Source organism: Lepus europaeus, chromosome 7 (assembly GCF_033115175.1).
Source record: "Lepus europaeus isolate LE1 chromosome 7, mLepTim1.pri, whole genome shotgun sequence".
NCBI lineage: Eukaryota > Metazoa > Chordata > Mammalia > Lagomorpha > Leporidae > Lepus > Lepus europaeus.
The window spans coordinates 33,750,808-33,776,183 of record NC_084833.1 but is presented as its reverse complement, the minus strand read 5'-3'; the positions used below and the strand labels follow the sequence as shown (position 1 = coordinate 33,776,183).

Sequence of the window (25,376 nt, the reverse complement as noted above, 5' to 3'; positions counted from 1 at the left end):
AGAGTATGGGGCACATAGTAGAGACAACAAATATTTGTTGATTGGGACAGGCATTTGGCAGAGCAATTAAGCTACCACTTGGGCCACCCATAACTTGTAACCTACTGCTGGAGTTGGTGTCTCAGCTCTGTTTCAGCCCCTGTGGGAGATGGGATTGTTTTTAGAGTATCTGTGGTGAGAGGTGTTCCAGCCCTTGGAAAGTTTGGGAATCAACAATACCCGTACATCTAAAGAAATCAAATGTTTAAAACATGCCTGCCTTGCATATGCTAGATGTTAATGACATGAATTAAAAGGGTTTGCCTGTTCTTTATCCTTTAGTGAAACTAAAAGTATATAATTCAATAAATATTTGAATTTGCTTCTATTCTTCCAATCTAGTAGATTTTCATTTGCCTTTATTCCTAAAATACAAGTGTGAATACTGAATATTCTAATATATCAAAACTGAATAACAACTATTTCCATTTTAATGATAATAATAACAATAATCTCCACTGAGTACTACTTTCAAGTATAATTATCTCATTTAATTCTCAAAAAATCCTTGAGGCAGATACTATTATTATTCCCACATCAGAGGCAGAAGTAAAGTACAGAGATTAATTAACTTAAAGTTCACGGAGCCAGTAAGAGGCAGAGAACCTGGACTGAGCCTATGTCCGACTTGATTTTATGCTCTTAATCTCTATGCTAACAAAATTTACATTTTTGCTATGTTAGTTTCACATAAAATAGATAAATTACCTTCTGATAATAAGATAATGAGAAACAAATTTATCAAAGACAGACATCATCTGAACTTCAGAGGATGAGACAAGAAAGCCAGTTTTTAGTTTCTGTGATGAGAGGTGTTCCTACCCTCAGAAAGTTCAGGAATCAACAATACTTATACATCTAAAGACGACAATGCACAGTGACATGAGATGAATACAAATGAGGAGTATATGGGACCTGCTATGAACGTTGAGAGGAAGAAGTAATTTCTAGTGACCAGGCCATCATGCAAGGCTTGATGGAAGAGACCATTTATAAAGGAGGATATAACTGATACGAGAAGGAAAAGAGCTAGGGTGTTACGAGTAAGGGGACGCTTTTGAGCAAAATTATGAATGAAGCACCAAAAAAATTCCAATTGTCTAAACTTTTTATTTAGGGAGGTAATGGGTGATAGGCTGGAAAACTAAAGATGACATTTGGGAAGTAAGGAGTCAGTTTATTCTTTAGACCTGCCGTGCTCACTAGAGCAGCCACTTGTGGCTGGAATTGAGATGTGCTTTGCAGGCAAAATACACATCAGCTTTTGAAGACTGAATAGGAAAAACGAGTGTAAAATATTTCATTGATAATTGTACATTAGTTATAATTTGAAATGATAACATTCTGGATATATTGGATTAAAAATCATATTATTAAATGAATTTTACCTGTTTCTTTTTATGTTCCTAGTGTGGCTACTGGAAAATTCAAACTCACACATGACTCACCTATAGCTTAAATTATGTTTCTTTTTATTAAAGCTCAGTTTTTTAAACATTTATTTATTTTTATTTATTTGAAAGGCTTGGTGGGGAGGGACTTTTCATCCACTGTTTCATTCCCCAAATTCCCACAATAGTCTGGGCTATGACAAGCAGGAGCAGGAGCAGGAGCCAGGATATCCATCCTGGTCTTCTACAAAGTTGGCTGGGACTCAAGAACTTGAGCCATCATCGAATGCCTTCCAGGGTGCCCATTAGCAGGAAGCCGGATAAGCAGGGAAGGTGGGACTCAATTTCAAGCACTGCAATACAGAATGCGGGAGTACTAAGCAGAGGCTTGACCTGCTGTGCCACAATGCATGCCCTGACTTACATTATGTTCCTATTGGACAGTGCTGCTCTAGAAAAAGAAAACCAATGGAAAAGGAACTTGTGTAAAAATTGCTTTAAGAAGTTCATTCTGAGGACTGACATTGTGGCATAGTGTGTTAAGCCGTCACTTGAACCACTGGCATCCATACTGGAGGGCTGGTTTGAGTTCCTGTTGTTCTTGCACTCTAATTCCCTGCTAATGAGCCTGGGAAGGCAGTGGATGTTGGCCCCCTGCCGCCCACGTGGGAGACCAGGATGGAGTTCCTGGCTCCTGGCTTTGCCCTGGCCCAGACCTGGCTGTTGGGGTGTGAACCAGTGGAGTGGGGTGGAAGATATCTCTCTCACTCTCTCTCTTCCCCTCCCAAACCCAGTCACACTGCCTTTAAAATAAATAACTTAAAAAGGAAATTTACTTAGGTATAAATAGATAAACATTTAGATTTAAGAAAATTGATCCAGTTTCTCAATAGCCTACGGCAAGAAAAGGGGAAAAATTTGAGGTTATTACAGCCAAAATTTTAAGAGTGATGTACTTTAAAAGATATTTAAGGAACAAACCAAATGCAAAAAGTACTTTATTTGGATACTGATTTGAACAAATCAACCACAGAAAGATACTTTTGAATCAACTGGGAAAGTCAGTGAAATACTGATAGTTTTGTTTAAATAATGACAGTATGAAGATATAAGAAAAAATTGTATGCTTTAAGATTGCAAAGTAAAATAAGTAAAGGCAGATTGAGTGAACATTTTGGATTTGTTGGGGAGGAGTATACTTATTAACTTTCAAACCTAAATAAACAAATACAAGAGATAGCACAATAACCTAAAGGAATAGTAAATCAAAATAAAGTGCCTTTACTGTAAAAACAAGTGTACCTAATCATATCTACCTACACAAGGAAGAATCAGGCAGTGCAAAGGGGAAAGTCTGAGGTCTAGGGAAGTTCAAAGTGCATCATTCTGATAGTATCACACAGGAAGGTGATCCTAACAGCATTTAATTCTATTGCTTGAGGTATTCCAGAGGGTCACGGAGAAGGTAGGCTGAAGCAAGGAATGAAACTGGATCTGCTATCAGTGTACGTTTTTTGTGTCTGCCTTTAAACCTAACAAAATCCTGTGAAGAACCTACTCTATTTTTTTCTTTAGATGTTTTAACTTGCCTGTATCATCCAGTTTTCTATAGTTCATACTATCATTAAATAATTAACCGTGTTAGAATATTTCACCTATTGTGTCTAAGTTTACCTTGACTGCTTCTCAAACAGACGTGGTAAAAAGATTAAAGAGAAGAAAAACAAAGCAGTCACAACCACAAAACCACTTCAATATCTCCAAGTAAAATTTATGTCACGCTGTTTAAAACAAAAATAAGATGCAGTTTCACCCCCTGGGTACAGTTCAGGAAGTACAGTGAGTAGCACCGATAAGAGATGAAAGAAGAAAGGGAGAGACAAGAGAGCAAAAAGTAACAAAACTATCAACAACTCCTCTCCTCCCAGTACCACCAGCAAACAATGCCCATTTGCAGTACCTTCGCAACTGCTTCAAAGAGAAGCAGTTCCCCCCGCTTTTTCTGTAAATTTGCAAGTTGGCATATCTGCCCGGGGAATAACCGAATTGCTGAGTCCTGGCTCTGCCGCTACCCAATTAGCTATTTAGCCTGGAACCCTTGTAGCCTCATCTATAAAGTGAGAACACCTGCCTTAGTAGTCTCACCGGCTTGAGCGGAAAGCCAAGTCCGAAAATGTGAGAGGATTTTTGAAAGCAAGTGTTTATTTTTTAAGTTGGTTCCTAACATATTTCGCAGAAAAGAACCACTACACCTCGGGGGGGGGGGGGAGGGCCTCCACAAAACCCAACCCTATTTGGCACAGAGCTTTTTGAGGCTCTTTGCTTCTCTGAATTTTCGAATGAGAACATTCTAAAGGGAAGTGGCCAGAGAAGAGGGTGGAATCAGATCCCCTCTACTTCTCACACCCTCCCACCACAGCATGAGCACTAGCCATAGGAATGGGCACAGCGCAGAGCAAGCGGAGGAAATTTTGAGAAAGCTGGAGAAAACCTGGGATTTGAGGTTTCGGGGAAGGATACACGCTGAGGATGAGAGACTCGCTAGTCGCAGGGCAGGGACCACGGAGAGGGAGAGCCAGGCGAGTGACGCCTTTCTCCACAGCTCGCAGCCCTTACCGCTGGTAGCCTCCAGGAAGCGGTGACTGGTTACCATAGTGACCGCGTCCCGGTGGAAGGAGCTGCGCTTCCGCTCGGTGCGTCGGCCACTAAGGCTCGACTAGAAACGTGGTCGCGTCAGAGCAGTGACTTCCGGCGGAAAAAGAAGCTGGTTCCGAGTCCTGGCCGACTGTAGTCACCCAGCGAGAGCCGGTGGTGATGGGAAGTTTGGTAAGTCGTCTGACAGAGGAGCCCGGAGAGGGACCCCTCCTGTAGCTGAGGGGGTAGAGCCAACTGTGAATACAGTGAATTCCCAAGCCACCGCTGTCTTCCTCAGTGTGCAGATGTGCGACGAGGTTTATGGTGTTCCTGGCGGGGCTCTCTCTAGCTTGGAGGGCTGGGACATCCTCGCCTGGACAGTTTCGGGGCTGTTGGGCGAGGTCTGAGTACAGCAAGGGAACTCTTGCTCTCTCTCTGCTCGTGCTGACATTATTTTATTATTATCCTTTCCAGGTAATCGGTAAGGCGTGAACTGGGAAAAAAAAAACTGGACGGAATGTTCTCCAATTCACTCTGGTTCTTTATTCATTCATTTTGTGAATTTTTATTAAGCTCTAACGATGTTAGTGCTTACTTTTGTGTCGGTTTTACCGTAAGACCGGCACCATCCGGTTCATTATCAAATTGTATTTTATGCTGTTTATTCATTAGAGATAAGCATATCTGATTTTCCACACTTGTCTGTATACTTACACATGGATTCTTGAAGTATTTTAAATGAAAATATGTTCCCTCAGGTTTGCACTATTATCATTATTTAACTACCTATTAAAGCACTTACTACATGATTATTCTTAGATATATGCAAACTCTAATCACCTCTCATTAATATTTCGATTCAGCAGATCTGAGAAGGCTCCCTTCTTCTACAATGGATGATGGCATTTGAACAGATACCAAAAAAGGATTGGTATAGCATTCTGGGGGCCGACCCCTCTGAAAATGTGTCAGACCTAAAACAAAAGTATCAAAAACTCATATTAAAGGTAAGTCTTTTCTTTCTTTTTCTTTTCAGTCATGGCAGGAAAATTGGTTTTTAACTATGACTGGAAATTTAGTTTTCAAAAATTAGTTATCACATAGGGCTGATGTTGTAGCACAGTGTTTAAGCTGTGGACACCAGTTATGTCCCAGCTGCTCCAGTTCTGATCCAGCTTCCTGCTACTACACTGGGGGAAGTAGGGTCTCTGCCACCCCTGTGGGAGACACAAATGGAGTTCCAGGCTCCTGCCCTTGGGCTTGACTCAGCCCTGACCATTGCTGCCATTGAAGGTGTGAGCCAGTGGATGGGAGGTCTCTTTCTCTCTCTGTGTGTCTCTCTCTCTCTCTCCCTGTAATTCTCTTTCAAATAAATAAATCTCTTAAAAATTTTTATCACAGCAGGAATCATGGTATTAATTTGATTTAATTGAAAATTTCAGTAAAATTGAAAAAAACATGTGATTTGAGGTAGGGCAGCGTTATGGTTAGGAGCAGATCTCTTCAGGCTGATTGAGTTAGAATCCTGTACTGCACTGTCTGTGGGAACTTGATCAAGTAACTTTCCTTTGTGTTTCCTTTGCGCCTCAGAGAATTAAATGAAGTAATCCATTTAAAATGCTTAAAAGTGTTGTTACATAATAAACAGTATTAGCATCCAGTGACCACTAGCCAATGTACCTATTGAGCATTTGAAATCTGGATAGTCCAAATTGAAATGTGCTATAAGTGTCGAGTATGCACTAGATTTTGAAGACTTAGTACAAAAAGAGCTAAACTAATGTAAAGTTTTTTTATGTTGATAACATGTTGAAATGATTATTTTAAATATACCAGCTGTTATATACACAAAGTATGTTTTATTTGTGTATATTTTCAAAATTTCTTATACCTGCTTTTTATTTACTTTTTTTTTTTTTTTTTTTTTGACAGAGTTAGACAGTGACAGAAAGAGAGAAAGGTCTTCCTTCCATTGGTTCACTCTCCAAATGGCTGCAACGGCCAGAGCTACACCAATCCAAAGCCAGGAGCCAGGTGCTTCCTCCTGGTCTCCCATGTGGGTGCAGGGCCCAGGCACTTGGGCCATCCTCCACTGCCCTCCCAGGCCACAGCAGAGAGCTGGAATGGAAAAGGAGCAACCAGGACAAGAACCTGGTGCCCACATGGGATGCCGGCACCGCAGGCAGATTAACCCAGTGAGCCACGGCGCTGGCCCCTACTTACTTATTTTTAAAAGGTCTATTTATTTATGTGAAAGGTAGAGTGACAGAAAGGGAGAAACAAATATCTTCCATTTGCTCGTTCACTTCTCAAATACCCATAACTGCCAGGACTAGGCGAGAACAAAGCCAGAAGCCAGGAACTGAACTGGGTCTCCCACATGGGTGGCAGAACTCTAACACTTGGGCCTCCAACTACTGTCTTCAGGTATGCTAGCAGGAAACTGGATTGAAAGCATGGAGTGGCCAGAACTTGAATCAGCACTCAAATATGGGATGCAGGTGTCTCAATCAGCAACCTAGCCTACTGCATCACATCACCCCTACTTTTTTAACATTGCATATGTATCCTCCATTAATAACTTATATTTCCATTGGCTCGTGCTGATTTAGGCCATTTATACAATTTTTCAGCTGACTCCAGCCTTTTTTGAAATAAATTATATTACAAATATGAGCTTACTTTCAAACGTTTGTGGAAAATGGAATATAAGTTTATTTGGTACAAAATATTTGAAGTCCAGCATAGGTTTTTAATAATATGCATATTCTATGAACTTTTTTTTTAACTTTTATTTAATGAGTATAAATTTCCAGTGTACAGCTTATGGATTACAATGGCTTCCCCCTCCCATAACTTCCCTCCCACCCGCAACCCTCCCCTCTCCCGCTCCCTCTCCCCTTCCATTTGCATCAAGATTCATTTTCAATTCTCTTTATATACAGAAGATCAATTTAGTATAAAGATTTCAACAGTTTGCACCCACGTAGAAACACAAAGTGAAACATACTGTTTGAGTACTAGTTATAGCATTAAATCACAATGTACAGCACATTAAGGACAGAGATCCCACATGAGGAGCAAGTGCACAGTGGCTCCTGTTGTTGACCCAACAAATTGACACTCTAGTTTATGGCGCCAGTAACCACCCTAGGCTCTCGTCATGAGTTGCCAAGGCTATGGAAGCCTTCCCAGTTTGCCGACTCTGATCATATTTAGACAAGGTCATAAAAGATTGAGTGAGGATAGTAACCAATGATTCTAAGAGTGGCATTTACCAGGTTTGAACAATTATACAGCATTAAGTGGGGAAGAGGACCATCAGTACACACGGGTTGGGAGTAGAGCCATTGGTGGTAGAGTAGAGGTTATGATGACAAAGGAATGAGGCCCAAGTGCGCTAGACAGGGTCTAGAACAAAGGACAGAGTCATTATTAGAGGAGCTAAGAAAGGTGCTGTCTAAGCTACAAGTAATTTTTCTGATTGAGAGGCAAATAGAACCTGATAGAAGGGGCTTGATAATAATCTGGTGGGCTTTAGGCCTTGTAAGTTAAGAGGCCCAGACCTATCTATCTCTTCACATGGGGTATATCCTAAGGGAGGTGTGAACCTCCTAGGGGAAGGCACTCTGTTGACTTTCATTACTTGGCTGGCCTGGGAGGAGAGCTGGCCAGGAAAAGGCAGGTGGCATCTCTAACAAGAAATTTACAGTTCTGCCTGCAATGTTGCTGACTCTACTTGACCATACCCTCAGCTGCAGTGGTTCTATGAACTTTTTGAAGACTCTTTGTATGCTTAAATCTCAGATTTTTTTTTGTGCCAAAATAAACTCACTTTTTTTTTTTTTTAAAAAAAGATGTGTTTATGTATTTGAAAGAGTTACACAGAGAGAGGAGAGGCAGAGAGAGGTCTTCGGTCCAATGGTTCACTCCCCAGATAGCTGCAACGGCCGGAGCTGCACCAATCTGAAGCCAGGAGCCAGGAGCTTCCTCCAGGTCTCCCACGTGGGTGCAGGGGCCCAAGAAGTTGGGCCATCTTCTGCTATCCCAGGCCATAGCAAAGAGCTGGATGGGAAGAGGAGCAGCTGGGACTAGAACCGGTGCTATGACACCGGCGCTTCAGGCCAGGGCGTTAATCTGCTGCACCACAGCGCCGGCCCCTAAACTCACTTAAAAAAAAAAAAAAATTATTTATCTGAAAGGCAGAGTTACAGAGTGAGAGTGAGAGATGTTACATCTATTTGCTCACTCCCCCAATGGCCACAACAGCTGGGGCTGGCCCGGCTGAAGCCAGGAGCCTGAAACTCCATCTGGGTTTCTTGCATTATTGGCAGAGTCCCAAGTCCCTGAGCTATTTTCTGCTGCTTTTCCAGGTCCATTAACAGGGAGCTGGATTGGAAGTAGAGCACCTGGAGCTTGAACCACTGCTAATATGGGATGCTGGCATTATAGGCAGTGGGTTAACTTGCTGTGCCACAACTCCAGCCCCTAAATTTAGATTTTAATTCTATTTTCCACTAAGTTTTTGAAGTACCTTTTATATAATAGTGTTTTTCTGAACTGTCATATTTTCAATCTATATTGTGATGTTTATTAGACCAATGTCTGTATCTCTATAAGATCTTCAGTTTCCAAATGAATAAAGAACCATTATTATATAATATTAGTTGTTTTTCTAGATTATTTCAAATATCTGTAATATTTTACTGAAACTATTAGGATTCATTGTGGGAGATACTAGATGTTTCACCATCATAAAAATACTAATATTACTGCCCTAGGTAAAATGTTAGACTAAATGCCTTAAGGTATATTCTGTGTCAGAATTCTTAAGATTTCTGTGAATAAAATCAAATAGATTTTATTGGAGATTTTTCTACTAGTAAGTTATTCTGGTATATTAGTTGATTATGAAATGAGGCTGGGAAAGTAGACTGTTCCAATCATGCAGAACTTTGTAAGACATGTTGACCTTTAATTGGACAATGAAAAGTCATCTGTACTTAACATGATAGCAATCTGTCAAACACCAAACTGGATGAACCACTTTATATCCCTATTGGTAATACATCAGACTTCCTGTTCTACATCTTTGCCAACACTTGATGCTATTGACCTTTCATTTTCATTTATCAGATTTTCTCAGTTTTGATACCATTGACGTTTTGGGCAGGATGATCGCCTGCTGTGTGGGCGTTCTGTGAATTGTAAATTACTAGCAGCATCCTAGATGCAAGTAACATCAGAAATGACTTTTGGGTGTCAGAATTGCCAAAGTCACCATTCCACAGAGAATCACTACAATAGTGTACTGTGTTTGTAGTGATGTACCATTGTAGGCTTGGATTTTGGAATTTTGTTGTTGTTATTGGTTGTATTTCTCTGATGACTAAAGACATTGAACGTTTTTTAAAAAATGTGATTCTTGGCCGGCGCCGCGGCTCACTAGGCTAATCCTCCGCCTTGCGGCGCCGGCACACCGGGTTCTAGTCCTGGTCAGGGCACCGATCCTGTCCCGGTTGCCCCTCTTCCAGGCCAGCTCTCTGCTGTGGCCCGGGAGTGCAGTGGAGGATGGCCCAAGTCTTTGGGCCCTGCACCCGCATGGGAGACCAGGAGAAGCACCTGGCTCCTGCCATCGGATCAGCGCGGTGCGCCGGCCGCAGCGCGCTACTGCGGTGGCCATTGGAGGGTGAACCAACGGCAAAAGGAAGACCTTTCTCTCTGTCTCTCTCTCTCTCACTGTCCACTCTGCCTGTCAAAAAAAATAAAAATAAAATAAAAAATAAAAATTAAAAATGTGATTCTTGACCATTCGTATAATTTTATTTTGTGAAGTGTCTTTTTAAAGAGAAAATTATGTGTATTCTTGATCCTGTATATAGATTGCATATATTATCTCTAGTCTGTGTGGCTTAGTAGGTCCTTTTCTTAATAATGTTTTTGATGCACAGAGACTTTTATCTTTGATGAAATATAATTTTCAAATTTTTGTTTGTTTAGTTAGTGCTCCATGTGTCTTCTCTAAGGTCACGCTTCTATGATTTCTTCTAGAAGCTTTTTGTTTTCTTTCTTACATTTAGGCCTTGTTTTTCTATGTATTATAAAATGGGAGGTCATGTTTTTCATTTTGGATATCCAGTTGTCCCAGTATTTTTTGAGTTTCTCCTTTGGATTGTCATGGTGATGTCAGTCTATCTATAGACTGTATTTGATATATTTGTCCTTTTACTAATATCTCCTTGATTACTGTAGGGTTATGGTCAGTCTCAAAGTCATGTAATGCAAGTTCTTTAATTTATTCTTCCTTTCAAGTTTGTTTTGGTTATTCTAGTTTGATTGTAGTTCCACAGAAAATTTTGGAATCAGCTTTTGAGTTTTTACCAAAAAAAAAAAAAAAAAGTTCTCACTTAAGTCATCTTTAATTTTTCTCAGCAGTGTTATGTAATTTTCAGTATAGAGGTCTTATACATCTTTCATTGGATTTGTAGGGATTTGATATTTTTAGTTTCATTGTAAATAGAATTTTTCAGCTGATTGATAGTATAGCTTTTATATACTGGTTTTGTATTTCATGATATTGAAAATCTTGATTTTAATGCTCATAGCTGTTTTTATAGATTTCTTAGAATTTTCTACCACTGCAGTTATATCATCTATAAATAAAGAGAGCTTTGATTCTGTCTTTCTAATCTGTATGCCTTTTATTTCCTTTTCTTGCCTTAATGTGCTGAATATATGTTTCTATTATAATGTTCAGTTAAAATGGTAAGAGAAAGTATTCTTGACTTGTTCTTGATTCTAGAGGAAGAATCTTCAATAGTTTACCATTAAGTATACTGTTAGCTATGTGTTCTTTAAATGTCCTCTTTCAAGTTGGAGAGTTTTTTTCTATTACTGTTACTAATATTTCCTATTACTACTCTGCTAAGAGTTTTCGTGATAAATCAGTTTTAGAATTTGTTAGATGCTTTTATTTGCATTACTGATTTTCTTCCTTTAATTTGCTAGTGTGGTGAATTGCATTGATTTTTCTAATGATAAGGCTACTTTGCATTTGCAGGATAAAGAAACTTTGCTTGTACATGAGCCATTATGCTTTTTAATTTATTGTAGGATTCTAGTAGCTATTATTTTGTTAATGTTTTTTATATGCAGGTTCATACTGAATATTGAAATGTAATTCTATTTTCTTGTAATGTTCATATTTAAATTTAGTATCTTGGTTATGCTGGTCCCAAAAAATGAGCTGAGAAGTTATCCCATTTTTCTCCTTTTCTAAAACAGCTTATGTAAGATTGCTATTTTTTTCCTACTTAAATAGGTAATAGAATTCATTGGGGAATTCACCTAGGCCTAGAGTTTTCTTTGGTAAATTTTGTAGTTACAGATTTAATTTCTTTAAAGAACACAGAGTTCTTCATATTTTCAGTTTCCCATTTTGTCAGTGTGGGTAACTTGTATTTTTCAAAAATTTGTCTAATTTCTGTTAAAATGTGTAATTGTCATAATGATTTTCTTTTTTTTAAGATTTATTTATTTATTTAAAAGGCAGAGTTACAGAGAGGCAGAGGCAGAAAGAGAGAGAGAAGTCTTCCATACGCAGGTTCACTCTCTAGTTGGTTGCAATGGCCAGAACTGTGCCGATCCAAACCAGGAGCCAGAAGCTTCTTCCGGGTCCCACTTTCCGGTGCAGGGACTCAGGTACTTTGGCCATCTTCTGCTGCTTTTCCAGGCCATAGCAGAGAGCTGGATTGGAAGTGGAGCAGCCGGGATTTGATCCACCGCCCATATGGGATCTGGCACTGCAGGCGATGGCTTTAGAGCACTGCCCCCATGATTTTTCTTTTTTTAAAAAAGAAGTTTATTTATTTGAAAGGAAAACTACAGAGACAGGGATAGACAGAGAAAGAGACTGGAACCAGTGCCCATACAGGATGCCAGGACTGCAGGTGGCAGCTTTACCTGCTATGCCACAGCGACATCCCCCAATAATGTTTTTAATAATGTATCCTTATTATCCTGTTAGTGTCTAGGATATGCAGTTACAGTTTCCCTTTTATTTGTAATGTTGATAACTTGTGTTTTATATCTGTATTTTCCTTGACTGATCTGCCAGTTGGTTCCCAATATTTTTTTTCTTTTTTGAAGCAAAATGTTCAAGGAATTGTCTCTACTTCATTTCTCTCATTACTTTCTTCCCATCTCTCTTAAAACTATTCCAGAGAAGTTTTGTTTCCACCAATCCACCACAACTGCTCTTGTCAAGGTCACTGCTGAGATCCATGTTGTTAAAACTGGTAATCAATTTCTAGTCTTCATTTTGACTTATTAAAAAAGTGAACAATTATCTAGTTTCCTGCTGTTCTATGTGTCTCGCATTCCCTTTTCCCTTTGTTTTCAGCTCCCCCTTGCATCCTACCCTTCAGAGTTGATCCCGATGTTCCTGAATCCAGAATGTCTCTTTTTCCATCACACAAAAAACCTCTAAGGTTTTTTTCTGTTTGTTTGTTTCCATTTTATTTGAAAGGCAGACTGAAATCTTTCCATTCCCTAGTTCATGCAAATGCTTGCAACAGTGGGGGCTGCGCCTGGCCAAAGCCAGGAGCCTAGAACTCAATACAGGTTTCCTATGAAGGTGGCAGAGACCCAGGTACTTGCACCATCATCTCCTGTCTCCCAGGTGTGTTCCGGGTGCATTAGCAGGAAGCTTTATCGGAAGTGGAGGAACTGGAACTCAAATCAGGCACTCTAGTATGGATTGGGATGCCTCAAGGAGCAATTGAACTGCTATGTCAAATGGCAAATGCCCAGCCTTTAGTCTTTTACTGTGGTAGAAGAGAGTGGGTGCCTGGCTTTATTGTGAGGAGGACAGCCAATGGTGTAATTATTCAAATTTTCTTCTATAAATGGGCTGTTTCACCTCACTCTTAACGGTGTTTAATGCCTACAGTGGCTCTGGCCTTTTTGTGAATTAACTCCTTCTTATTGTTCTGTCTCACTTTGGGTTTAGGTTTCTGGTTTTTCCAGTAGACTGAATTGGTTACCACTTATGGAACAGTTTTCCATCTCCTCGGATTTTGATGCTTCTCACCTGTTTTTTCTCTTCTATCCTATTTGTTCTTAGGCAGTTGTACTTTTACCTTTTAAAACAGGTATTTTCTCTTTGCAGTTATTATAATGGAATTTTGAGAGAGAAGATGGATAAATGGCAGTATCAGTTTGTCTTTTAGCGGAAGCTGTGAACAATGTTCATGTTCCTTTAGAGGTCCGTTCATCCTTCCTTGGCAGTGTGTCTTTGCATTTGGTGTTCTCTCTGATCTGCTCATTTCCTACCTGACACAGTAGTGTGTGTCATGATACTTGTCTAGGACATGGGAGATACCGCTAAGGAGAATGAGGGTGTGTAGAATGGGATAAAAAGTTGAAGTTTCTTTCCTGTTTTTCTTTTAGAGGTTGAGAGAGACCTGAGCATATTTTCATTCTAGGGGGAAAAGCCAAGAGAAAGCTTGAGATTGAAGTTACAGGGGAGAGAGAATAACTGACAGAGGCAGAAGGAGGTGGGTTCGCAAGCCTACGTAGAAAGATTACCTTTAGTTAAGAGAAGGAAGAAACACTGGGTACTGTAACTAACTAGTTCATTTGCTCGTTTGGTGGCAAAAAGTTAATTGTTCCTGTGGGGTCTTTTTTTTCCTCTATGAACTAGAAAAAAAGTTTTCAGTTGAAAGAAGGGTAAAAAAGGAAGTGAAGCAGCAAATTGCAGGAGAGAGAACTGAACAAGCGTTATTCTGGTTGGTAGCTATGTATACTGATGCCAAGAAGAAATTTCAGCCAACAACTGTGCAGAAGGCAACAAGAGCATAAGGAGGCACCAAAACAATTAGTGTAATGGCATTATGGCCTCCTTTACTCAGAGTTGCAGTGGTCCCACTATTAGATTTTACCACAGTAATTTATGTTCATAGTTATGGCTGTGAGTTAAATTACAGGTGTATTCTGTTTAATAAGGCAAGGAAGTATATAGTGGTAAGTATGTAATTAGTAGCACAAGGATTGGACTTTGCAGTATACAAGTGCTTTCACATCTTTTCTGGTTTTATCCTCTCAGCCATCCTGTACGAGAGGTAATGTTATCCCTGCAGTTGTAGTTGAGAAAACTAACAGTTGTGGTTAACTGGCTTATTAGAAATACAAAATTAGTAGGGATTAAAATCTAAGCTTGATCATATATCCTCTTATTCTAGACTGTCCCTTTGTATCATGCCTCTTTCCATAATTGCCATTCTCAAGAGTTTACTGTTTAATGGCAACACTTTCATTTTTCTTGATTTCCTCAGAGCACCTCATTCATGCAGTTAATGAAGTTTTATGGAAGGCCAGATATAATTACTATTTTACTTTTGAAGGGATCTAGATTACATATAGGGCTTATGGAGTGAAACTCATTTCTCTTACTCTTTTTTTGTTTGATAAGTTTTGGGTTTCTAACAGATTTAAGAAAGTGAAAATTATAAGGGAAAACCATATTATTTATTTGATATATCTTTTTTTTACAAAAATTGGCTTCTAAAGTTCATATTTTTGTTCTCCAATTTGAATTACCGTGTTCTTTTAAATCTGTTTTTCAATAATGTCACAAAACAGTTGGACAACAAAATTACATTTGACTAATACCATTCTGTGCCTAATTTTGTGAAAGACACATTTATTATATGTACTTTTCCAAGTTCAGAAGACTTTGAATTTAATACCTCCTACTTAATTAGTTGTTGGGATAAACTATCACCAAATCATAGGCTGCTAAGTTTACAGTACATGCTGATTTAGTAAATACTTTTTTCAGTTTTTTTTTAAAGATTTTATTTATTTATTTGAGAGGTAGAGTTACAGACAGTGAGAAGGAGAGACAGATAGAAAGGTCTTCCTTCCATTGGTTCACTCCCCAGATGGCTGCAATAGCTGGAGCTGTGCTGATCCGAAGCCAGGAGCCAGTTGTTTCTTCCTGGTCTCCTGTGTGGGGGCAGGGACCAGAGCACTTGAGCCATCCTCTACTGCTTTCCCAGGCCACAGCAGAGAGCTGGATCAGAAGAGGGGCAGCAGGGACTAGAACCAGTGCGCATATGGGATGCCAGTGCCGCAAGGTGGAGGATTTACCTACTGCACCACGGCACCAGCCCCCCTTTTTTCTGTTTTTTAAGTGTAGTGCTTATTGAAGGTCCTAAGTCTAAGAAAAAAAAAATCTATTGACTAATTATGACATTATTTTAAAAATACTTTAAAAGATACATGTATAAATGTAAAGTTTAGAATTAGCCTTAAAAGCATGTATTTCAGGTACCATTAAGTTTGTTGCCTAACCACTATATAAAAATAAAATCCCACCAGTGTTGTATTAATAGAGTTTACTTATTAATAAAAATGTATCGCTCTTTTTTCCTTTTATGAAATTTTAAAAATATTTTTAGTTTTCCGGTAATAACAACTTGACAATCATAGATTACTTTGGAATGTTCAAACTCCAGAATGATTAGTTATATTATTCCCATATTTTTGCAGCTTTCTGTGTGAAAATTGCTATTTATACAATTTGAAGATAAAGCTTCTCTCCAAAATTTTTCTCAAATTGAAAATTAGATGTATTTTCCCATTGATGGTGATTATGGGATATCTTTCAATTGGAAAAGAATTATTATATTGGTAAATTACATGTAGCTGTTATAAAATGTTCCATAATCTTAACGAAAATCCATGTTTGCAGTATGCTCTTATTCTTAATGTTGATACTCACAGCACTTAAAAGTTATGTGGGCATTCAGAAGATCTCTTGATTATAAGGGGTTATACACAGATGAGTATTAAGCCAGTTCTGTAATACATTTTAATGGCTTGAAAAATAAATAAATAAAATAGAAAGGTGCCTGTACTATCGTCGGAGAAAAATTACCATGTTGGAAAAGAGAGCAGCAAAGAAAACTCTTCTTTTTAATTTTTGTTTAAAATCATTTATTTATTTGAAAAGCAGAGGCATAGGGCTAGGCATTTGGCCAGTGGTTAAGATGATGCTTGGCACATACCGTGTGTGGCAGTACCTGGGGTTGAGTCCTGGCTATGCTCCCAATTCCAGCTTCCCAGGAGTGCACACTCTAGGAAGCAGTGATTGACTCAAGTACTGCTTAGGTCCCTACCACCTATATGGGAAACTGGATTCAGTTCCAGACTCCTGGCTTTGGCCCATCTCAGCCCTGGCTGTTGTGAGCATTTGGGAGTCAAAGAGAGGGTGGAAGGTGTCTCTCTCTCTCTCTCTCTCTCTGTGTTTCTGTCTGTCTGCTTTTTGAATGTGAATAAATAAATAGGTAAATAAATATTTTTTCAAGCTGTGTTTGAAAGGAAATGACAGACACACAAACACACACATACAGAGCTATCTTCCATCTACTAGTTCATGTCCCTAAATACACACAATAGGGCGGGGCAAAGCTGAAGGGAATTCAATCGAGGTCCCCATGTGGGTGTTACTGACCTAAGTACTTGAACCATCACCTGTTGTCTTCCAAGGGACTTTCCAGAAATCTGGGATCAAGAGTGAAGCTGGAACTCAAACCTAGGCCTTCAGATATGGGACGCAGCTGTCCTAAGCAGCATCTTTTTAACAGTTTTGCCAAATGTGTGCCCCCAAAGCAATTCTCTATATAGCTCTTGAAAAGCCAAGTGATCTTAATTACAGGAAAGATACATTGGCCTTCAGAGAAATTTTGTGAAATATCTGGGAGCTTTTTAATTGTAGTGAACATTATATCACATTTGGAGTTCCTAGGTTTGATTCCTGGGTTCAGCTGCTGATTCCAGCTTCCTGCTAGTACAGACCGTGGGAGGCGGTGGCAATGGCTCAAGTAAATGGATTCCTGTCTCCCAAGAGGAATGAATAAATATTATAGGAATTTTTGGGATAGCATTAGAAGAGCCAATATCCAAGTTATTGCGTTTCAAGAGGGAATGGTAGAAAATATTTGCAAACTATGCATTTGACAAAACCATAGTAGCAATCAAATTTTAAAGTAATAGACATTTTTCTTTCTTTTGTTAATAAAGATTTATTTATTTGAAGTGCAGAGTTACACAGAGGGGAAGAGACAGAGAGAAAGAGATCTTCCATCCACTAATTCACTGCCCAAATGACTACAAGAGCCAGACTGGCCCAAGCTGAGCCAGGAGCCTGAAGCTCCATCTTGGTCTCCCATGTGGGTGGCAGGGGCCCAAGTACTTGGGCCATCCTCTGCTACTTTCCAAGGTACATTAGTAGGGAACTGGATCCCAAGTGGAATAGCCAGGACTCATTATACTGGCATCAGAGGTGGTGGCTTAAGATGCTGTGCCCCAACACTGGCCACCTAGGCATTTGTTTAAAAATTAAATTTTTGAAATATAATTTATGCATACCAAAGTTTACCTTTTTAGTACATTTCAATGAGTTTTGACTAGATACATCTGTAGAAATATAACCACCATCCACCATATCACAGTGGAGGACATTTTCATCATCCTGGAAAATGCTTTTAGGCTCCCCCTTTCCTAAGCAACCATGGATCTGCTTTCTGACACTATAGATTTCTTTAGGCATCATTTTAGGCTTAAAAAATATCTTATACTTTATTTGGCCTTTAATGAAGCAAATCAATTAAGTTTAATTTATTCCTCTATCCACTCTTGAATGGTAAACATTATTAGAATACTATCTTATAATATGCTTTCACCAAAAAGATGTGTAAGAAGTCTGGCTTATGCCTTTGAGATCTATCACAAGTGAGTTGCATGGGTGTTTTTATGATTAAAAATAGTAACTTTTTTTTTTTTTTTTTTTTGACAGAGTGGATAGTGAGAGAGAGAGACAGAGAGAAAGGTCTTCCTTTTTGCCGTTGGTTCACCCTCCAATGGCCACTGTGGCCGGCGCATCTCGCTGATCCGAAGCCAAGAGCCAGGTGCTTCTCCTGGTCTCCCATGCGGGTGCAGGGCCCAAGGACTTGGGCCATCCTCCACTGCCTTCCTGGGCCATAGCGGAGAGCTGGCCTGGAAGAGGGGCAACCGGGATAGAATCCGGCGCCCCGAATGATTAAAAATAGTAACTTTTATATGTAGAACCATACCATGCAAGATATTAAGCACCTTTATATTTTGCCTTCAAGTAGATCCTAGTTTTTAGCTCATTAATCTTTTACTTGTTAAGATTATTTGTGTTTTGACTAATTTTTCTTTTATTTTCCAATTCATTTATTCGTAAGAATTGTAGTAATTTATATTATACATACATGTATGCTTGAATTATTTTCTGTGTCACAAATATAGTTAATTCTGGTATGCTCATGTTATCTACTAATTTAAAGTTAAATAAATTCTTAAACTCAGTAATAGAATATAAAACCTCTTTTCATTCTGTCAGAATCTTGAAATTGACTATTAATTTAGCTTTATCCTTGGTGCAGAGTATAGAATTAAGTGTCTGGCAAAGACATAACTTTTTCCTTGAAATAACTTAACCCAGCCATTACTTTTTAGCTATCTCAAGATATTTAAAAATACAATTTTTAAAATCCCCGAATGCATTCTATAATATTTTCCTCTAGAATTTTACTTTTCATGGCCGGCCCTGTGGCATAGCAGGTAAAGTCGCCGCCTGCAGTGCCGGCATTCCACATGGGTGCTGGTTCTAGTCTTGGCTGCTCCTCTTCCAATCCAGCTCTCTGCTATGGGCTGGGAAAGCAGAAGATGGCCCAAGTGCTTGGACCCCTGTACCCACGTGGAAACCCAGAAGAAACTCCTGGCTCCTGACTTTGGTTCAGCCCAACTCCAGCCTTTGAGGCCATTTGGGTGAATCAGCGGAGGAAGACCTCTCTCTGTCTCTCCCTCCCTCTCTCTGTAACTCTACCTCTCAAATAAATAAATAAATAAATCTTTACCAAAAAAGAAAAAAAGAATTACACTTTTCAAATTAAATAGTAGATTCAGACATATTAATAAGAATTGTTAGAATCTGAGATTGTCTTTAGTAACTCATTTATTCATCCACTCAACATTTGTTAGGCTTAATATCTACTATATTTCTAGGCACTAGTCTAGATGTTGTGGAAGTCGAGTTTATTGCTAGGGGGAAGACACAGGTATTTGAATTCTATTATCTATTTAATGAATGTTGTGATACATACAGTATTTAAATTGTAAATGAAGTTTTATAGGGAGGCTGTACGTCATGGTGTCTGGCTGTGAGTTACTATGATTTAATTTTTACTCTCACCTGTGCCATTTATGATCGGGTTTACCTAGGAGTGACTTAACCTATTTTAACCTATTCCTCATTTGCAGGTTAGTGCTACTCAATAGAAAAGAAAGATTAAATGAAATACTGAAAGTGAAGAATTTAGCCAGCTTCTTTCTTACATGTTGTGCCTTAATATAATTTATCATCATCACTAAAAATTTTGTACAAGATACAGTTAGAGGGCTATGTAGGGCCATATAAAAATATAGCATAGTGACATCACACAAATTTAATTTTTATTATTGAGATAAAATGTTCAAAATGGTAAGATTATATATTTTTGATATGTGCTTTCTATTATCTGATCATTGCTATATATATTATATGTTCATATTGCATATATATGCATATATATATTCAGATACTCATGAATATATGAATACATAATATTTACATATTAGTGTATTTTAGAATAAGAGAAGCCAAAGTGTTTTTCCTACTCCCACATCTCACTTACTATTGTGTTTTAGACATCAAGTGGTTTTCCAGCAGCTACCAGCTGGATGTCATAATGCAATTGTAATACTGTCTACCTGGAATTAATGTCAGGTCCCACAGATTAAAGATTCTGTCCTCAACTGCAGGTGTCAGTTGCAGGCCTCAGTTTGTGGACTGTGCTTTTTTTTACTGTGAATTTTTTTTTAAACTTTTATTTAATGAATATAAATTTCCAAAGTACAGCTTATGGATTACAATGGCTTCCCCCTGCCAAACTTCCCTCCCACCTGCAACCCTCCCCTTTCCCGCCTCCTCTCCCCTTCCATTCACATCAAGAACTTTTTTAAAAGATTTATTTATTTGACAGATTTACACGCAGAGAGAAGGAGAGGCAGAGAGAGAGAGAGAGAGAGAGAGAGGGAGGGAGAGAGGTCTTCCATCTGCTGGTTCACTCCCCAGAGAGAGAGAGGTCTTCCATCTGCTGGTTCACTCCCCAGATGGCTACAATGGCCGAAGCTGAGCCTATCTGAAACTAGGAGCCAAGAGCTTCCTCTGGGTCTCCCACGCGGGTGCAGGGGCCCAAGGACTTGGGCCATCTTGTACTGCTTTCCCAGGCCATAGCAGAAAGCTGGATAGGAAGTGGAGCAGCCGGGACTCGAACCAGTGCCCATATGGGATGCTGGCACTGCTGGCAGTGGCTTTACCTGCTACACCATAGCACCGGCCCCTACTTTGAATTTTTTAAAGGAATTTATTAATACATTAGAGTCTCAGCAAATGCATGATGATTACTACAATGCAGTTCTCATAAATTCTTTTATTAATGTGATAGTAATACAAAGAGAGCAGATTCCATGTAGTTCATAGATATAATTCTAAGAATGATATTTTCCTTCGTTCCCTCCTTCCTTCTCTCCCCTTCCTTTCTTCTGCTTTTGATTTTTGAGAGTACATATTTTTAATTTCCATTATACCCAAAGATTTGATGTTCTACTAAATAGAGTTCTATAAGCAAAAAGTAAAAAGGAATATAGGCATGGGCTATAAATAATTTATGAATAAATGTCCATTGACTCATATACAGCGAATATTAAAATAATTGCAAATCATTAAAACTATGGTAGTATACCATTCATATAAAAATAGCCAATCCAGTTGAGAAATGTGCAAAGGACTTAGACAGTTTTCAAAAGAAGAAATAAAATAGCCAACAAATATATGAAAAAATATTCAACATCACTCACCATCAGGGAAATGCAATTACTTTAAAATTTATTGTATATGGATGAAATGGTCATTTTTCCATTCAATTATTATTTATAGCTCTTGTCTATATTCCCACTAAACTAGGGTCTTTTTGCTTTTTACTTGTTAAACTTCTTATTTGGTGAAGTGTTACACCTTTTTACTGAATGTAATTTTAAAAAATGTTATTTCAAAAACTGAAAACACAAAGGAGGAGGAAAGAGGATAGGAAGGAGGGAGTGAGGGGTATCATGGTCTTAGAATTGTGTCTACAAATCACATTGAATCTGTTAAAAACTAATTAAAAATTAAAATTAGAAAATTTAAATGTATATATACACAGGTAAGTATAACTGTGTTGACAACAATACTGATATAGGCATTTCTTCCCCCTTTTTTTTGTTTTTGTTTGATTTTTTTTTTTTATTTAGCTCCCACACATAAGGGAGAAAATGTAGTTGCTGTCCAGTTGCATCCATTTTGATGCAAATGGTAAAATTCCATTCTAAAAAGAATAGCTGAATAATACTCCATTTACATATACCATATTTTCTTTATCCACTCATCTGATGGTGGATAACTTGGTTGATTCCATATTTTGGCTATTGTGAATAGTGTTGCTATAAACATGGTAGTATAGGTATCTGTTGATAGTGTGTTCATGTCTCTTGAATATATGCCTAGTAGTGGGATGAACTGTGCTTCTGACCAACTAGCAATAATTCAGGGTTCCCATGACTGTACCCCTGCCCTCTCAGATTCCATTAGTTTGCTAGAATGTCTCCGTTTTCTTAAGTTTACCGATTTGTTATAGAGGATATTTTAAAGAACATGAATGAACTGCTAGAACTGGAAGGATCTCGAGCACAGAGACTTCTGTCCCTGTGGATTTGGGATGAATCATCATTTGGGCACATGGATGTATTAACTGTTCACTAACCTGGTGCTCTCTACACCTTGTCATTTTGGGCTTTTATAATGACTTTATTATTTGAGAATGGTTGATTAACTCAACGGCAGCTCATGATCGGCTCATCCTTCAGCCTGTCTTGCAGTCCTGCCTTGGCTATTCTGGTGACCAGTACCCATCCTGAAGCTACTGGGGCCCACAGCCACTGATCGTTAACGCACCGAAAACACTCCTCTTGGAATCCAGAGATTCCAACAGTTTTAGTAGCTGTGTGGCAGGAACTGAGGAAAGAGACCAAATATATTTTCTTATTATATTATAGTAACAGATTGTATTCATGAAGCTTCAGATACTAGACCCTTTTATTTTTAAATTTTTAACTGATATATAAAAATATTCATATTTATAAGATACCATGTGATATCTTGATATATGTACAGATTGTATAATGTTCAAATCAAGAAAACATATCTGTCTTCTGTCATCTTTTTATGGTGAAGTGATAGCAACGTAACATATATCATAAAGATAAGAGAAAATAAAAAATGCTGATGCACAACTCTACACTTATACCTCCCTTCTCCCCTCATTTTTAATTTTTGATTCCCTATTTTATGTGTACATATTTCTCTTTTGCCTACCTCTTAATATATTTGTGTGGTTACTAGTTATAATTGTTTTGTTTTTAGAATGGTTTATGTTATACTACTAGAGCATTCTGAATTGTATGGAATTAGTCCTGCCAATGAGTTGTCAACTTTCTGTCATTTCCTTCTTATTCATTAGCATCACTTTCTTTCCATTGAAAAACTCTGTTTATTGTTTCTTGTAAGATAGGTGAAGTAGAGTAACTCCTTTCAGCTTTTGTTTACCTGGGAATGTTTTTATCTCTCCTTCATATCAAAAGATAGCTTTGCTTGGTACAGTATTCTGGGTGGGCAGTTTTTTCCCTTCAGTGCTATGAATATCTCCCTACTCTTTCCTGGCCTGTAGGGTTTCTACCTGGAAGTCTACAGCCAGGTGAATTGGGATAAAATTATGTGCTATTTATTTATTTCCCCTTGCTGTTTTAAGAATCCTTTTGTTTATCTTTAACCTTAGAGAACTTCATTAGAGTATGTCCTGTTGTAGACTTCATTGAATTGAATCACACTGGTGACTCTGACCTTCTTTTGCTTGGATAATTATATCTTTCTCTAGGTTTGGGAAGTTTTCTGGTATTATCTCTTTAAATAAGCTTTTTATTTCTTTGCCATTCTCAAATCCCTTTTGAATCCCAGTAACTTATTTGCTCTTTTAATACATCCCAAAGTTCCTATAGCTAATTCTCTCTCTCTCTCTCTCTCTCTCTCTCTCTCTCTTTCTCCTCTGATTGCATATTTTAAAATAGTCTGCTTTGGAGTTCACTAATTTCTCCTTCTGTTAGGCCTGTTCTGCTATTGGTGCTGTCTATTTTGTCTTTAATTTTGCTTATTGTACTTTATGCTCAAAGATTTCTACTTGAATTTTTAAAAATTGGTTCAATTTACTTTTTAGTTAGAATATTGAATTATCTATATTTTCTTAAAGCTCATTGAGTTTCCTTAAAACTGAAAGTTTGCAAATATCAGTTGCTATATGGTCAGTTTCTGGAACCTTGCTTGGTTTGTTCTTTGGGTGAAGTCATATGTCCCTGAAAGTTCTTAATGCTTTTGGTATAGTACATCATCTATGCATTGAAGAACTGGGTATTTATTTCCAGACTTTGTAATCTAGCTTTGTTTTTGTCTACACTTCTGAGAGTTAAAAAGTCTTATTTTCTCTGAGCCTGAGGAGACTTCTGCTGTTTCAGCACCAGGTGGTGCCCCACGGCCAAGTTTGTCACAAGTCTGCTGTTGTTGTCTTGTCATTGCAATACTAGAGGATGCTCTTGCTTCACACTGTGCCAAATCTGCAGTTGGTGTGTTCTGAACGAACTAGGGGAAGTGTCTAAAAAAGTAGCACATCCCCACAAACCTCTGTCTGGGATTGGCTTAAGTCAAGATGATCTAATCCATAGTTAGCAGCATGTGGTCAGGTTCTGCAGGCTTCTGTCCAGCTCTGGGCCTCACTGTGGTAGAATCAGGACAAGGCTCCTATCAGTAACTTGATGTCCACCTCCCATTTCTTCCCCCGAGTGTGTCGTGCTGTCTGGTGTTGGAAGAGGAGTAGGAGGGCAATCCTGTGAAAAAGCTTCAGTTCTGGATCACATTCAGAGCCACAGTACAAGGGAAGGACTAAGGCTCATGCTGTCATGGGCTGTCTGCTATCGAGGTGCACTCCTGCCCCATGGCTGTTGCAACCATCCATGAATTTGACCATAATATAAATCTAATTAACTGGGGTACAGGTTTCCACCCTACACCAGGACAGGCCTAACAGCTCTGCCAAGAGGCAGTGGTTTGGAGATAGGGATCATTAGAATTTTTCTAGTGTTAGGTTTTACCAGCCTAGCACTGAGTTCTAGGGTACAATCTTGTTCACTTTCCTGCCCTAATCAGAAATGACTAGAACCTTTCTTCTTACTTCTAACTCTTTGTCCAAGGTTGGCAGAGGGTTGGTAGAGGCCTTCGCTGCCCAGAGTTACACTAAGCTGGGTCTAACAACTAAAGGCCCCTGCATAGTCTTAGGAGTATGCACTAGGCCCACACTCAGCTTCTGGTGATACAGGCTATAACCAAGCTCTGCACGCCCTTGCCTTATGATACAGGCCTTTGGGCTTCATTTGGTGTTGTCTCACCACAGAAGGCCTGGGGATAAGCTACAACGCAAAATGCTGTGTTTTGCTTGTTTGTTTGTTTGTTTGTTTTTTAAATTTATTTATTTATTTGAACAGCAGAGTTACAGTGAGGCAGAGGCAGAGAGATCCTGGTTCCCTCCCCAAATGGCCGCAATAGCGGAGCTGAGCAAATTTGAAGCCAGGAGCCAGGAGCTTCTTCTGGGTCTCCCAAGTGGATGCAGGGGCCCAAGCACTTGGGCCATATTCCATTGCTTTCCAGGACATAGCACAGATCTGAATTGGAAGTGGAGGAGCTGGGTCTTGAACCCATGCCTACACGGGATGCCAGCACTGTAGGCTGCAGCTTTACCTGCTACACCACAGTGCTGCCCCCCCATATTTTTATGTAATCTGTTACAACATTGACTTGACTGTTTCTTAATGGACTTTTGTACAAGGAACTGTTCACTGCTGTACTGGTTTGCAAATTTCTTACATTTAGCTCCTTAATAACTAACTATATTTTAATCATTTTGTTTTTTATAGTGCTAAATAGCAGAGAACTATATATTAAAGTTTTTGTATTTGTTTATTCAATTATACATCTGTTCAGTAAAATATTTAGATACATAGATGGTCAAGGGAAGAAATAATACATTTTCTACGTTTTTGAGC

The 25,376-nt window shown here is 38.8% G+C and overlaps 1 protein-coding gene across 2 annotated transcripts in view; it reads left to right on the top strand.

Annotated features, from left to right (window-relative positions):
- The first annotated feature begins 4,179 nt into the window (after positions 1–4,179).
- DNAJC24 (DnaJ heat shock protein family (Hsp40) member C24) overlaps positions 4,180–25,376 on the top strand; it is a 68,502-nt gene continuing 47,305 nt past the window's right edge. The window contains exons 1-2 of one of the 2 annotated variants that reach the window (XM_062196368.1): positions 4,180–4,256; positions 4,931–5,071. In XM_062196368.1, the coding sequence (XP_062052352.1) occupies positions 4,961–5,071 (111 nt within the window). In that variant the 5' untranslated portion in view covers positions 4,180–4,256; positions 4,931–4,960. Of the gene's footprint in view, positions 4,257–4,927; positions 5,072–25,376 lie in introns of both variants that reach the window. The other variant, XM_062196369.1, reaches the window with a different exon arrangement.